At 53.1% G+C, this 15,090-nt stretch overlaps 8 protein-coding genes across 8 annotated transcripts; 6 read left to right on the top strand and 2 right to left on the bottom strand.

Moving 5' to 3' along the window:
* Positions 1 to 3: 3 nt before the first annotated feature.
* LTS14_002709 (uncharacterized protein) lies at positions 4 to 2,823 on the top strand (the record flags this gene model as incomplete). The annotated part of the gene is made up of 2 exons (XM_064835415.1): positions 4 to 242; positions 294 to 2,823. The coding sequence occupies 2 exons, from the start codon at positions 4 to 6 to the stop codon at positions 2,821 to 2,823; spliced, it is 2,769 nt and encodes a 922-aa protein (XP_064697350.1).
* A 51-nt stretch (positions 2,824 to 2,874) lies between these two features.
* Positions 2,875 to 4,775, bottom strand: LTS14_002708 (uncharacterized protein; the record flags this gene model as incomplete). The annotated part of the gene is made up of 3 exons (XM_064835414.1): positions 2,875 to 3,728; positions 3,786 to 4,525; positions 4,582 to 4,775. 3 exons carry the CDS (start codon positions 4,773 to 4,775, stop codon positions 2,875 to 2,877), a joined length of 1,788 nt encoding a protein of 595 aa, XP_064697349.1.
* A 435-nt stretch (positions 4,776 to 5,210) lies between these two features.
* LTS14_002707 (uncharacterized protein) lies at positions 5,211 to 7,437 on the top strand (the record flags this gene model as incomplete). Its single annotated transcript, XM_064835413.1, has 2 exons — positions 5,211 to 6,006; positions 6,059 to 7,437. The coding sequence occupies 2 exons, from the start codon at positions 5,211 to 5,213 to the stop codon at positions 7,435 to 7,437; spliced, it is 2,175 nt and encodes a 724-aa protein (XP_064697348.1).
* A 356-nt stretch (positions 7,438 to 7,793) lies between these two features.
* On the top strand, positions 7,794 to 8,774 carry LTS14_002706 (uncharacterized protein; the record flags this gene model as incomplete). Its single annotated transcript, XM_064835412.1, has 3 exons — positions 7,794 to 7,797; positions 7,848 to 8,656; positions 8,712 to 8,774. 3 exons carry the CDS (start codon positions 7,794 to 7,796, stop codon positions 8,772 to 8,774), a joined length of 876 nt encoding a protein of 291 aa, XP_064697347.1.
* Positions 8,775 to 8,997: 223 nt separating this feature from the next.
* On the top strand, positions 8,998 to 9,357 carry LTS14_002705 (uncharacterized protein; the record flags this gene model as incomplete). Its single annotated transcript, XM_064835411.1, has 2 exons — positions 8,998 to 9,169; positions 9,263 to 9,357. 2 exons carry the CDS (start codon positions 8,998 to 9,000, stop codon positions 9,355 to 9,357), a joined length of 267 nt encoding a protein of 88 aa, XP_064697346.1.
* A 498-nt stretch (positions 9,358 to 9,855) lies between these two features.
* On the bottom strand, positions 9,856 to 10,775 carry LTS14_002704 (uncharacterized protein; the record flags this gene model as incomplete). The annotated part of the gene is made up of 2 exons (XM_064835410.1): positions 9,856 to 10,445; positions 10,511 to 10,775. 2 exons carry the CDS (start codon positions 10,773 to 10,775, stop codon positions 9,856 to 9,858), a joined length of 855 nt encoding a protein of 284 aa, XP_064697345.1.
* Positions 10,776 to 11,284: 509 nt separating this feature from the next.
* On the top strand, positions 11,285 to 12,820 carry LTS14_002703 (uncharacterized protein; the record flags this gene model as incomplete). The annotated part of the gene is made up of 3 exons (XM_064835409.1): positions 11,285 to 11,458; positions 11,547 to 11,662; positions 11,719 to 12,820. 3 exons carry the CDS (start codon positions 11,285 to 11,287, stop codon positions 12,818 to 12,820), a joined length of 1,392 nt encoding a protein of 463 aa, XP_064697344.1.
* Positions 12,821 to 13,536: 716 nt separating this feature from the next.
* LTS14_002702 (uncharacterized protein) lies at positions 13,537 to 14,869 on the top strand (the record flags this gene model as incomplete). The annotated part of the gene is made up of 4 exons (XM_064835408.1): positions 13,537 to 13,985; positions 14,055 to 14,309; positions 14,372 to 14,753; positions 14,837 to 14,869. 4 exons carry the CDS (start codon positions 13,537 to 13,539, stop codon positions 14,867 to 14,869), a joined length of 1,119 nt encoding a protein of 372 aa, XP_064697343.1.
* Positions 14,870 to 15,090: the final 221 nt, after the last annotated feature.

Below are 15,090 nucleotides of genomic sequence, written 5' to 3'. Positions count from 1 at the left end.
AGCATGGCAGCTGTTGGAGAGGCGGAGGCACGGCGAGCCAGTGAAACGAGCTTCTTCGACGATGCACCACCACCGGGGGACTCGGAGCAGGGAAGCGATTTGACCTCCTCAACTAGCCGGAACCAATGCTATCTTTGTTCGCGGACATATGAGCGGCCGGATCATCTCAGTCGACATCTCAAATCACATGAGAATGAAAGGAGCTACCGATGCAGGGACTGTGGCAAAGGCTTCAATCGAGCGTAAGTCGAACTCCGAACAGAGTCTGTATTCGATGACTTACGGTGGCATAGTGATCTACTAAATCGACACCGAGCCGCGCATACCAAAAGCGCAAGCGACGCTCTTCGCAAAAGGACTGGACGTGCGTGCGCCGCATGCATCAAAGCCAAGACGAAGTGCGACGAGGAACGCCCATGCAAACGATGCAGGACTCGAGACGTGCCATGCGAGGAGACAGAGTCTCGTAAGTCTACCTCGCAACCCATCAAACAGATCCGTAGGTCTTCTTCGGTCGAGCAACCAACTGCGACACAAGCTGGTGCTTTCCTTCTTACGCCACAGCAGCAGCATCTACCACAGCCGCTTGCCATGGCACCAATGCAACAGACGCCTCCCATGTCCTCGTCACGACACCTGGAGGATGCCAGTCTGCTGCTTGGTCTAAATCATGCTCAAGCACCACCAGCGCCAATGCTACCATATAGCACAGCAAATCATGACCCGCAGCTCACGGGCATGACGCCTTACAACTCACTTGAGCTTCAACCGTCAGACTTTGCCACAAATGGCTTTGGTTTCCCGGACTTCTTCGAACAGATCTTGATGCCGGAAAACCTGCAGCATGCAGTACATATGCCACCACCTGATGTTTACAACATGACTTCAGACCTTACGTTTGATGAGAGCGATTTCGATTTCAGCTTTCTTGCAAGCGGACTCACACGGCCATCGACTGCCCAGGGACATCGAGCTTTCGAGAATGGTAGTGGACCCGAGGCTGATTTGGCACCAAGTTCTGATGCACACTTGAGGTCTGAGGCATTCAAACGCAACCCATGGTCGTGGAACCACTGGATACCAGAGCGAAACACGCATACCTTTAGTGGCCAGGAGACGATTGATGTACGGGAAGCACATGTCAATGCAAGTGATCAGCTTACCAGTCCTGACAGTGTGCGACCTGTGCATTGTGATCTGGGACACCCTGAGCGAGACCGCATGATCCGAATTGTAACCCAGATTGCACGAAACAGACTCTCGATACCTTCATTCCCATCACTAGAACTGCTGGAAGACCTGATCGAGATACAGCTTCTGCAGGACAGCAGTGCTATTGACTCGTTCTATCATGGCGCATCTTTTACCTCGGAGAACACTCGGACGGAGCTGCTGCTTGCCATGGTAGCCGCTGGTGCGCGGTACATTGCACTGCCTCCTGTCTGGAAAATGGGTCTCGTCATACAAGAAGTCGTGCGACTAGCTATTCCTGAAGTGCTAGAGAACGACAATGCCATGACTAGAGAGCTAGAATTCCTACAGGCGTTCATGATGGTCCTTGACATAGGGGTGTGGAGCGGCTTCAGGCGAAAGACTGAAATTGCCATCTCTTTCTTGCAGCCACCAGTGACCATGATGGCATGGTCCAACGCTTTCCGCAGATCCGGATATCATGATCACATACCTCTGCCAGAGGATTCGGATGATGTCCTTGAAGACAAATGGAGGAGCTGGGCTAAGCGAGAGGCCAAGAAAAGGCTGATCCTACACACATTCTTACATGACTCGCAAGTTGCGATCGTGAATATGAAGAACCCTTTGATCGCGCCCTCACAGTTACTGTTTCCTCTACCTGCGTGTCGCGAGCTGTGGCTGGCACCTAATGCTCACGCATGGCGACATGCTTACATACGAATAAAGCCACCAACACAAGCCTTGACCCCGTCACTCCTGGATTTCTTCGGCAGCAATACTCTGCTAGATCAGTACGATGGAGTCTTCGATAAGATCTTGTGCTTGCTGTCTGCCTGCCATGGCTTAGGTCAAGAAGTGTGGCAGTTCCGGGCCCAGAACAGACTATTATCAAATTGGCAGAACCATGGACGGCGCGATCGTTGGCTCGACCATCAAAGGATGCAGCGAGATCTGTATGATGATCTGTGTGCGGTTCATGCTTACTGCGAGATCCACAGTAGTGCGACACCAGAGATCATGATGACGTTGGAGCTGCTACTAATGTCACTACATGTCGACCTTGAGGACATTCAGACATTTTCAGGGAAGCTAGGCGAAGAGGAAGCACGTAAAGTCGCCCCTCGAGTGTTGGCATGGAGCCAAACGGGGGAGTCCAGGGTGGCAGTGTGGCATGCTGGTCAAGTCCTCCGGGTAGCGCGGACATTCGAGAAGACACGACTACGAGACTTCTACGCAATTGCACTATACCACTCGGCGCTCACGCTATGGGTATACGGCATGATCACGCATGGTGCTTCCCGTAAAAGCGGCAATGAGACGCCTACACATCACATGCCACGCATGATGCAGCAGAATTCTCACGCGGCAACCATATCGCAGCAGGCCGTATACGTAGACACGAACAGCGACAAGGTAGGCAAGGGATTTAAATTGCTTGGCCAAGGTTCTGCTGGCGTGCAAAACCACAGCGGTGACTTCGTGCCGCTGTCGAACGGACGCGGTCTCATGGCCACCGCGGAAGCCCTCCTGAAGAGCAACTTCCCACAAAGTCGACACGGTTTACCACCCCTGGTCGAGAACTTGGCGAATCTCATGGGCGAACTTGGAAAGCTTTCGAGACGCGAATGAGGAAACAACCTGCAGCTGCAATATGATCTGAATGCATCTGTCTATACTACTCTATTTTGGGGGCACAACTGGAAGCACCACAAAATTCTGATGCTTGTCGCTAAAGTGCAAGTTGTTCACACCACCCAACTTCTCTTCGCTTCGATCCACAGAATGCTTGTGTCCAAAAATACCACATCCCTGGGTGTCACCGCTGGACACCTCGAAGATGAGTTTGCCGCCCTTCTCAACCACGACATTAGTAGGCCAGACCTCGACATCGGCCTCGTAGACGGTATCTGCCTTCACTTCTTGGACGTCTGTACTCCTGTACTCGCGGTACGGTAGCCACTCCTTGTGCATCGGATGCTGATCTTCGACTTTTCGTAAACTCATGCGCAGCCAGCCCTTGGTCAAGGGGACCGGATCACCTGCCGTGCCGGTATAAAAGACCTCCTTTCCTTCTGGCGAGATGTATCTGAGAGTCAGGAAGACGTCGATATCGGATGGCGTGGTTTTCTGCTCAGCGTTGGCTTTGGAAGAAGATAATGCCAGGTGTGCTACGATATGGCCCGTAATCTCCGTCTCTTGCTCGAATACCGGCGTGGTGAATTGCACAAGTTGTGGGTTGGCCAGCAGACCCAGAGCTTTGTAGGATACCTTCTCCTCCTCACCAGTGTACGGCTTATCCTTCACCAGGCTGTGATCGGGCTGCAGATGAAAGCGGGTATATTGTGTTCTTGCGATTGGCCACTCGGTCTCGGTTCTCCTGGGATACTTCTTTTCTGCTTCCGCGTCGTTGAAGCCAACATCGCCTTTCCTCAATACCATGTCGACTGGCGGAAGCTTGCCCTTCTCGGACCAGCCAACTCGATCATCGCCTTTCAAGAATGCGTCTAGAAAGCTTCGCTGTAATTCGACCTCCTCTGTAGCGACTCATCAGTAGCTATCAAGGTTCCAGGGATGCAACAGAAACTACTCACCTTCGTAATAGAAGGGCAGATCATGTCGACCTGTGATGAAGCGCAAGTACTTCAAGTCCCAACCTGCGTGCATATACCCCTGCACATTGCCGCGAAGGTGCAACAAGATACCACCCCAGTTAGCAACGGACAACAGCGGCACCTTGATATTAGCTAAGTCGAAGTCTTTGGTGGCGTAGTACTCATCATCCCGGAAATGGTTCTTGACATTATCGATGGTCTGGTCCTGCCTGTTCTTTGCAAGCTCTTCATCACTAAGGTCGCCTTCAATTGTGTCCGGACCCCATTTTGCAGCCTTGCGCCCTGGTCGACCATACTGATCTGTAATGACTTGTCGGTTCCACCAGAAAGTGATGAACTGGTCACTGAGGATACCACCGTGTCTGCACCGATCACGGTAGTAATCACTCATTCCCTCCCAAGGCACAATTGCAGAGAGTCCCTTTGGCTGCCTTGCTGCGACTCGCCATTGCGTACCTGCGTAGTACGAGATCCCGAGCAAGCCGACCTTTCCTGTTGACCACGGCTGTTCAGCTGCCCATTCAATAACCTCGAAAAAGGCTTCGGATGTGCCACGAGACATAGTATCTAGCAGACCTGGACTTTGACCAGTACCTCGCTCATCGGCTCGGACTACGGCGTAGCCATGTTTGGTCCAAAACGCTGGATCAGGCGTCTCCCACACCGAGTGCTCGGACTTGTGTTGAGGGTTCACTTCAGCGTATGATTTGGCGTGGAAGCTATTGGCATGGAATCAACAAGAGTGGCTTGATCAGGTTTGCTTGTACTGACATACTCTGCGTATGGAATGTCTTTGCCATAGGGACCATATGTGACCAGTATGGGCACTTTCTCGTCCGTCTTTGGTCGATATACATTCAGTCTCACAGCGCCATCAGATGACTTTAACGACACTGTGGCATTCTGCTCGAAAATATACGGATGGCTATCCTTGTCAACGGTGTGCAGGTCGCGGATTTGGTTGGGCATCTTGCAATAAGTGTATAGTGCCGTCTGAGATGTTTCTCGCGTACAATACTATCGAATCTGGGTGTAGCACAGCTATTTCATTCTCGAGTCCGGCGTTTACGGAAGCTATGGGGTCAGACCCCATATCATACTGGGATCTGCGGAAGCAGGGTGACGGGTGGGTATAGTGGGGCCAGACTCAGAGTTCAGGCTCCCCCATGCAGGAACAAATCAGGGTCCGCTGTATGAGAGATGTAAGAAGAAAGACCTCCACATGCTTCCGGCGGAGTAAGCGAACGCAACTCCAGAGCTCTACGAATGCGACGACACGGCACAGCGACGGGTCGGCAGCAACAATTCTGGGGGCCTGGTGCCGGATTGATATACCTCTACCCTGGGCGTGTACCTGGTTGAGCTCGACTTGGATCAAGACGACTAGCATAGCACAAGCTCACCATGACTGGATCCGCGAACCACACGAATGGCGTGCACGAAGAGGTGGAGAAACCACTACACATCCTCATAGTAGGCGCAGGGATTGGTGGACTGACGGCTGCCCTAGCTTTGCGCCAGCAAGGACACATCGTCGAGCTCTTCGAGAGCTCAAGACTGGCCCAAGAGACTGGTGCAGCCATTCATCTGGCCACCAATGCGAATGGCCTGCTACGGCGAATGGGCCTTTATGCTGAAAAGATTGGTGCAGTGGAGTGCACTGGTGTCATAGAATATCTGCCTCACAATGGCGCGTTGAAGTATGAGGTCGACACATCCAAGATGCCAAAGATCTGGGCCCACCCGTGGCATCTCGCTCATCGAGCACATCTACACACAGCCTTAAAAGACATGGCAACAGGTGCTGAGGGCAAAGGCACACCCGCGAAGCTACACACTTCAAGCAGAATCAAGATTGTCGACCCAGAAGCTGCAACGATCACTCTGGAGGACGGCAAACAGCACGCTGGTGATCTAGTGGTCGGTGCCGATGGTGTACATTCACGTACAAGAGCAAGCATCCCTGGAGGCGACCTGAAGCCTTTTGACTCTGGAAAGTCAGCATATCGGTTCATGATCCCAAGAGACGAGCTGACTTCAGATCCGGACACTGCCGCTTTTGTGGCCAAAGATAGCTTCCTCACAATGTGGATTGGTACTGATCGTCGCCTCATCATGTACCCATGCGTGAACAGCACTCTCATGAACTTCGTGGCCATACATCCCAGCAAGGAGTCAGACTCTGATATTAACACGGACGGTACGCAAAGAGCTCTCAGATCCGAAGCACCTCACTGACGTTTCGTGTATAGACTGGCAAGAGACCGGTAGCAAAGCCAAGATGCTTGAGATCTACCAAAGCTTTAGCCCGAATATCGTCAAAATCCTACAACACGCAGATGAGTCCCAGGTCAAAGTCTGGAAGCTGCTGGATATGGACAAGATGCCAACCTTCATCAACAAGAATTTAGCAGTCATGGGTGACGCGGCACATCCTTTCCTACCCCATCAAGGACAAGGGGGTGGACAAGCCATCGAAGATGCTGTCTCTCTCGCAGCACTCTTACCCTTGGGAACTACGAAGGCCGATGTCGCTGATAGACTCAAGATCTACGAGCAATGTCGTTACCAGCGAGCGCACAAGATTCAAGATTTCACACGGACGGCTGGCATGGACGAAGCGGAGCTGACGGCCAAGGGCATGAAGCTCGACATGATGAGTTATCAATTCTATAATTTTACAATGGATGCGTGGGACTTCACGAAGAAGGCATTGCAAAAACATCTGCAGAGTCAAGACAACAGTCTACGCTACCGCAATCCTTTCGGCTTTGGTGCAACACCCGGTCCACGACAGCCTCTGGGCTTCAAGCCAGACAGTCTCAAAGTCCAGTCGTTGCGACAGAAGACATCAGAGACCTCCAAGACATACTCAATAAAGTTCAAGACCTCGAGAACATATCTCGAGAGTCTTCTACCGCCGGGTTTCGCATTCACAAGCCCCGGTACCATAGTCCGAGCAAGCATCAGTTGCACGACTCTCGACGGCATGACCTGGCTTGGAGGTGGTGGGTACAGTTACTTTGCCTTGAATATCCATGGCATCAACTACACCAAGCAGGACGGATCTAAAGTCTTTGGCTCATATATGCCAGTTCTGTTCGAGAACCTTGCGGACCCGATCATTACAGGCAGGGACGAACTCGGTATGCCAAAGCTATTTGCAGATATCGATGTTCAGGAGGGAGCTGGCAATGGCTGCAAGGTTACTATCAGCTGGAGGGGAGCCCAATTCGGCAGCTTCGAGATGTCCGACCTTGCGCAGGAAGAACCAAAGGCTGACACAGGAGCTCCACCTCCACAACGAGGGCCTGGCCCACCACCTCCTCCGCCAGAGACTGGTTCGTTCGTCTATCGCTACGTCCCGGCCGTTGGCCAGCCTGGAAAGGTGGATGCCGAGTACGCGGTATATGTGCCCAACGGCAAGCCCACCGCTGGCTCTGCTGCACCCCAACAATCTGTCACTAAGTCCGCGAGCTTCTCGTTCGAAGCAAGGGATTGGCAAAAGCTTCCGACGCTTCACAATGTCGCGGCATGGCTCGCCGATATGCCAATGTATGGCATCGAGGAGGGGAGATCTACCAAAATGGAGGGTGTCACAGATCTCAGCGGTGCAGTCAAGTTAGAATAGAGCAGCATGCAGCATGAATCCATTAACTCTTGTGTTCGACAACCCACGGGCGCACAATAGTATGCTCTCGCCACGGTCCAGATTTAGAAGGTCGTTGCTCGTCCACATTAGCCGGACATTGACCCACCCCACCGGAAGACCTTTGGCCTCACCTTCGGCTCGGAGCTTCATAGGTGTTGTGGCGAGACTCGATCGCACTGTGTCAGCTTATCCAACTACACAAGACCATCTGATTCGCCTTGAGTTCCGTTCCGTAGCTGTACACTGGGAAACCACGATTACAGAGTTGACCTGACCGCATTCGAGAGTGAAGCCGACAAATTCTTAGACCTGTTCGCCACAGCAATCTAATCACAATGGGTAACTGAGTTGCAACGAGGGCGGATACATTGCGCTGACATCCGAAGCAGCTCCCACGCCAGTCCACTTCTTCTCCCATGGGTCGACGATGATGCTCGGCGAGGAATCCACAAGCGCAGACTACTGGAAACAATGCGGCGACGAAGCCCTCGCCAACGGCATTAAAGGCGTGATAATGATGGGAGCCCACTGGGATGCCCGAGGCGACATGATCGAAGTCGCCATGAACCCGGCCCCAGGCAAATCGCCCGTAGCATACGTTCACCCATCCAAATATGTCGACTATAAGCTAGTCGCGGACCTCGAGGGAGGAGAAAAGTGTCAGGCTCTGCTGAGAGACAATGGATTTAATGTGAAGGAGAACAAAACCTTCGAGTGGATCCACGACACATATCTCATCCTCATCCGGATGTTTCCCGGTGGCTGCCCACCCACAACGATAGTGTCGATGAACGCCCGCTTCGACCCCCATTTCCATATGCGAGTAGGCAGTGCCCTCCGACCACTCCGACACGAACGCTACCTCATCATCGGCACCGGCGGCGCAGTACACAATCTCTACCGCAACGTCTGGGCACCCATGCTCAAGTACCGGGACAACTTCGCTCAAGAGACCGCTCCGGAAGGCTGGGCGCTCGAGTTCAGGCAGAGCGTCGAGGATGTGATGACGCAGAACCGAGGACCGGCTTTGAGGAGAGGAATTACGAGGTTGATGAAGCATCCGCAGTATAGGGATGCTCATGCTACGGATGATCATTTCATGTCGGCTTGTTTCGTTGCTGGTGCTGCGGGTGATTGGGAGGACGAGCAGCAGGAGAAGGGTAGACTGGGTGCTGAGACCTGGGAGTTGACTAATATGGTGAGTTGGTATCGAGACCCTCCCGTGATGATAGTAGCATGCTGACATACTTCAGTGCAATTCACAATTCACACTCGGCTCCTGGGCAGGCGGCCAAGCGGTGTCTGCTGCTGCTTGAAAGCATTCAGTGTAAGCTATTGTTAGACGGAGTCGCCTTCAACGTTTGTCTTTGTCCTTGGTGGCTGCTGTGAATACCTCGAAGCTACGTGCCTCGGGACTCGCTCTAAGCACTCTTCACATGTACTCGCAAGTGTTCGTAAGATGAAGTCTTTCTGTTCCCGTACTGCTCTTCAGCATCGTCGAGTTTTGTCAAGGAGTACCTATAGCACATCAGAGCAATCATGGCAAGCCTCACAGCAGCGGGACCTGGAAGTAGTGACGACACCTCTGAGGCAGACTGGAAGCACGCCGAGTCCACACCCAAGCCAGAGCCAACCGTCTATCGCTACATCGCAGAAGGCTCAGGAGGCACATACACATTCGCAGATGGCGACATCCAGTACATCGGAACCAGTAAGTGCAACACCTGCGTAGCCGTCTACTGTAAGCTAGACAACACCCGCTGCTTCTTCACCCACATTAACGCCGACTGCGTCAATCGAATAGGGCGATGGTCTCGACAGATCAACTCTGAACAGGAGGCCGTAATCAAGCAGATCATCAAAGCAAAGCTTGATGCAGAGCAGGAGAGCTCGAATTGAGGACCCATCACGGAACGTATGCGCTCGAGCCTGGTCATCACCTGCTTGTCATTCGCAGTCGGGGCTCCCAAGGTAGGCGACGCCATCGTTGCGGCTGTCCTGGAATGGCTTGGGATCGAGGAGGTCCGCGAGATCCATCGCAGCCAGGCTTCATTGTCGATCATCCACAGGGCCAGGCAACGTTCTTCGATATCGAGGCCCCGACTAGCGAGTGGTTCATGCAGCTTCAGATGGAGAACGACGCTTGGGCGTTTTTGGTGGAGGAAGAATGATCCGTCTTATATCTCGTATCAGCCGCAACCATGCGCTGGGGACTGATATGTGGCAGAGTCAACAGGACATGAACTGGGGCCCTTGAAGGCTTGAGTCGCTACCTCGATGGACGGTATCGCTCGGTGCTTCATGCCGAATAGACTTTGCTTGGGCCCGTAGGCCGTAATGGCTTAAGATTTCTCTAGCATGTATACATCAGCCCGGAAGCGTGCCGAAAGCATAAACTTATGCCGTAGACTCCTTATCAGCCTTCCAAAAGAACCACAGCACAATCACAATCCCCTTAAGCACGATCGCCGTCCACAGCGCTCCAGGCAGCCCATACTCACTGTTCCCCCAAAGCCCACCAAAGAACGCCCCAACGGCCACACAAACCGCCGCCGCCGCCCGACGATTCCTCTCAATATTCTCCCGCGGACTCGCCGTAAGCAACTTGGGATCCATAAACAAATCACAATAAATACTCGTAAGCACCACAGAGGTCAGCCCATTATAGCCCAGCACTCGACTCGAGACCGCCTGGCCCGCAGACTGGAAAGCGATAAGTGCGATAGGCAGACTGATCCAGATGGTCACAGGGTCGGATGTTCCTGTTACCGGGCCAAGGGTGACCATCAAAGCGGCGATGATCATAAGGATGATTTGGATGGTGAAGGACAGGACCATGACCCAGCGTTTTCGTTGGCCTAGATAACGGTGGAAACGGGCGAAGAAGAAGGAGCCGATGCAGAAGCAGCCGACGGAGATTCCGGCACGGATCCAGCGATTGGATTTCCAGGGGGCGGCGAGGCCGAGGCCGAAGTAGATTGTGTTGCCTGCGGATAGCATCAGTGATGAGTTCGTATGGTGGATTGATGTATGAATGGGTGGCTGGACTTACCCGTCTGCATGCTCACGAAACTACCCCATACCTGTACGCTACTACTATCCAGCAACCCGGTAATGATGTAGCAGCCAAGAAGAATAAGATCACCCCAAGCCTTGCTGATATCGACAGTCATATGGCCCTGGATTCGTCGTAGGACAAGATTGCCATCCTCGGGTTTGCTGAGTAGTGCTGCTCGTTCACCATCTGAGCCACTGAGCATGCCATTCTCTGCGTGATTGTCATTCGAGACGGTACCGTAGCCATTGGGTCGCGCCATTTTCCGAGTATATCGGAAGAAGGGTGGAAGATTCTTGGGGTTCCTGGGGGTTGCTGTGGTGTGCGGATCCTGGCCGCTTGGAACGGGTATAACGGCTCTGATCTTGGAGGAGAGCGGCTGGGGCGGGGATGTTGCGGGCTGACTTCAAGGGTTGCAGTCTGTGCCCAGTGCCTCGAGAGTCCGGGAGAAAGTGCTTGATGACAATGGCGAGAAAGCGATGATTTGGGGAGTGTTGTTCTTGCCGAGAGAAGAAGGATGTTTCAGGAGATCCAGAAAGGGCATCGTTGTCGCGTGCTCATCCGAACCAATCCCAACCTCTTCTATGCCAGATGCGAGATAGACTTCCATGACGTACCGAACGAGCCGGGGTGGAAGCACTAGCGCGCGGAGCAGCAACGATGAGGCCTCGATTACACAAGAGCTATAAACATCAGGCCTTCCATCGGAATTCTTAAAAGTTGACTTTCTCGTTCGGCGATACCTGGCTGTGTAATAACAAAGAAGTCAAGATGCATATCACAGCTCTAGCTTCACTCCTGACATTGCCGGCATTGAGCTTGGCAGCTCCAACGAAACAACACCCTCTGGGATCGAAACATTCGTCGCCGTATAAGCCTGATCATTACGACCCTTATGATCGGAAACATGACAGTGTTGGGGAGGGATTGCACCCGGAGCCATATGTGAGTCTTAGCATTTTTCGCCACTACCATCGACGAAGCTAGACATATAGGCACATTTCCAATGGCTCTTTGTTAACGAGGATCTCAGCGCAACGGCAAAGGCACCTCAGTCCTTGGCCCTCGCAACCGAATGCGAGAACAACAAGATCCAGATATGGTCCGCCCACCAAGCACAGATCACGGCGCCATGCCCGCGATGAGATGGTGAGTCCCAAAATCTACCACCAACAAGAACATTAACCCACTAACACCCACCCCAGGTCCTTCGCCGACTCCCACACCCGCATAGAAGAAGGCGGCTGGACGCGCCAAACCACGGTCCGCGAACTCCCCAGCTCCAAAGAGATTGCCGGCGTCAACATGCGCCTCGACAAAGGCGTCATCCGTGAACTGCACTGGCACAAGGAAGCCGAATGGGCCTACGTTCTGTCCGGAGAAGTCCGCGTAACAGCCCTCGACTCCGAAGGCGGCTCCTTTATCGACGATCTCAAAGAAGGCGATCTCTGGTACTTCCCCTCCGGCCATCCACACAGTCTGCAAGGGCTCGGGGAGAACGGGACAGAGTTCCTCCTCGTCTTCGACTCCGGCGGCTTCAGCGAGGAGAGCACATTCATCCTCACGGACTGGCTAGCCCACACCCCGAAAGCGGTCCTAAGCGAAAACTTCCGCATCCCGCCCGAACTCCTCGAACACATCCCCCTAAGCGAGAAATACATCTTCCAAGGCTCGATCCCAGGCAGCATCGAGGAAGAGAAACCCAAAGCCTTCAAACAAAGCAAACTCAACTTCACCTTCAACATGCTCGACGTCGAACCGCAAGTCGGCTCAGGCGGGCAAGCGAAGATAGTCGATAGTCGTAACTTCCCCATCTCCAAAACCATCGCCGCAGGCCACTTGGATATTGGCCCGGGAAGCATGCGAGAAATGCACTGGCATCCCAACGCGGACGAATGGTCTTTCTTTATCAAGGGCCGAGCACGCGTCACCATCTTCGCGGCCGAAGGCACAGCCCGCACCTTCGACTACATGGGCGGGGACGTCGGCGTAATCCCAGCCAACATGGGTCATTTCATCGAGAACTTATCCGATGATGAACCGTTGGAAGTGTTGGAGATTTTCAGATCAGATAGGTTCATGGATTTCAGTCTGTTTCAGTGGATGGGGGAGACGCCGCAGAGGCTGGTAAGGGATCATATTTTCGCGAATCATCCCAAGGCTGCGAAGGAGTTTCTCAGGCAGGTGGAGGGGGGGAAGAAGGATGTTATTAAGGAGCAGTATTATAAGTCGCCGGAGCATGAGGAGGCGATTAGGAGGTTGGAGGGTGGTGGGGATGGGGGGGAAGGGTGGGCGGAGGAGTTGTAGTGGTTATGTGAGGAGATGATGATGATGATGTGTGGGTGGTGATGTGTACGACATACAAGGAAAGGTGGTTGGGTGATTGTACATGAATGATGAGAACGCTATGCAATGATGTAACACTGCCTCGAAAGTGCTGCATCGCTGTTTTGTCTGCAGCCCACCGTTCTTCTACCACATCGCTATAGCGTCCTCTGGCCTATTCTCTGTCACGCGTCGAGGACCACAGCGTGAACGGAACGTGCCAAGCTCTGTGCAAAAGCGACACTCATGAACGATTGGCTCCATAGTCCATACTATATACACATGGCGTGTCTATTTACCGTCCACGCGAGATAGGCATTATTGTTATGTCGATCTTCGTGACGGTTTCATACAGAAAGCCTCGGGTCCATGGCACGAATGTGATTGGTCGAGTGGATAAGTACCTGCATGAAAGGGAGCGCTAGCGTCAATCCTATTGCACCAGACGAGACGAGCGAGGGATGCGATACGATGCGATACGCTCCCTAACCTTCAACCAGATCTCCTGGTCTGTAGTTCTGTAGTCCTGTACACATCAACACCAACCACGTCTGTCTTTCCATATCGTCGTCACTCATTATCGTATACTTGCTACTAATAGCACAACACACTCATTCGAAGCGCAACCAACAAGACCCAGCCGGCCTGGATCTATCTCTTTGTCCATCTTTCTTTCACGCGTTGATACCCGACACACCATGTCCCGATTCATCCACCTCTCCTCGCTATCATGCATCGCCCTCATGTCCACCTACGCCTTCGGCCAGACTTCCTACGCCGGTGGCTGTAACCCGCTCAACTCCACCTGCCCCATCGATCCCGCGCTCGGAACGACACTGAACCAGACTTTCACCGCCGCGAGCACTCAACTGAACCCGAATTTGTGGAATGTGACCGCTGGAGGGGAAGCGATACAGTTTGGTGCGAATGGAGCCGAGTTGGTGATTTCGAACCCGGGAGAGTCGATTACGGCGGAGAGTACCTTTTATATTCAGTTTGGGCAAGTCGAGGTCATGATGCAGGCTGCCGCTGGGCAAGGGATTATTAGTACTTTCGATTTACTGTCCGACGATCTAGATGAGATAGATTTAGAAATCATGGGTGGCAATACTTCCTTTGTGGAGAGCAATTGGTACGGATGGGGAAAGTAAGTACCGAATCACCCGTCCAAGTTCAGACTTGTTCAACAGAATTGCTTACTGGTTTGGGCCAACAGCACCTCCCAATTCAACGCCGTCTACCATCCCCTCAACGGCCCACAAGAGAGCCTCCATAACTACACCATCGTCTGGACCAAAGACCAACTCCAATGGATCATCGACGGCAACGTCGCCCGCACGGTCCCCTACGCCGAACCAGGCCAATACCCGCAAACGCCCTCGAAGCTGAAATTCGGCATCTGGGCCGGAGGCGACTCGCCGCAACCCGGTACTGTTGCCTGGGCGGGTGGGAAAGTCGACTGGACGAAAGGGTAATGACACGCGACGCAGAGGATATGAGACAGAAAGGGTTACTGACTGAGATGTCCTACAGACCCTTCACCATGACCGTGCAATCCATCACAATCACCGACGCCACCACAAACGTAACCTCCTACACCTACGGCGACACCACGGGCTCCTACCAATCCATCACCTCCACCCCCGGAATCTCCGCCGCCTCCAAACTCGCCAATAAAGTCTCCGCCGCACAGTCGGCGCAGAAACAATGGAACGGTTTATCCCAGACCGCCAAGATCGCTATTGGCTGTAGTGTCGTGGGCGTGCTGTTGATTGTCGTGGTGGCGTACACGGCGATTTGTGTTGTGCAGAGGAAAAAAGGGAGGTTGGAGAGGCAGAGGGCGGATAGGGAGTGGGATGAGCAGCAGAATGAGTTGTTGGCTTATAGGTCGCGGATGGCGAAGGGAGGGTTTGCGGTAAGTTCTTTTCGTTGCTTCCGACGGATAGGGATTCTAGGGTTGGTCATTGTTTTTTTACTGACGATGATGTTTCTCTGCAGGTCAGCCATATGGGTCATGGAGAGAAGTTTTGATCCTGGCCTCGCGGCCGGGGGATTTCTGCCTTTTTCTGACGTCCTTTATGATTCCTTTCGTCGTTTCCAGCCGGCTTATTATACTTTCCAATCTATGACTTCGGTCGATAACCGAGGGCTAGTGGGTCACACCAGACCAACAACATATCCGATTTCCTCACCGTGCTGAGAACGAAGAAGAATGTCCCTTTCTTCTTCTGCATACCCTGACGTGATTGCCA

The sequence above is a fragment of the Recurvomyces mirabilis genome (genome assembly GCF_035927965.1).
Source record: "Recurvomyces mirabilis strain CCFEE 5264 chromosome Unknown scaffold_5, whole genome shotgun sequence".
NCBI lineage: Eukaryota > Fungi > Ascomycota > Dothideomycetes > Mycosphaerellales > Teratosphaeriaceae > Recurvomyces > Recurvomyces mirabilis.
The sequence above is the reverse complement of the archived record's forward strand: the minus strand, read 5'-3'. Positions and strand labels throughout refer to the sequence as shown.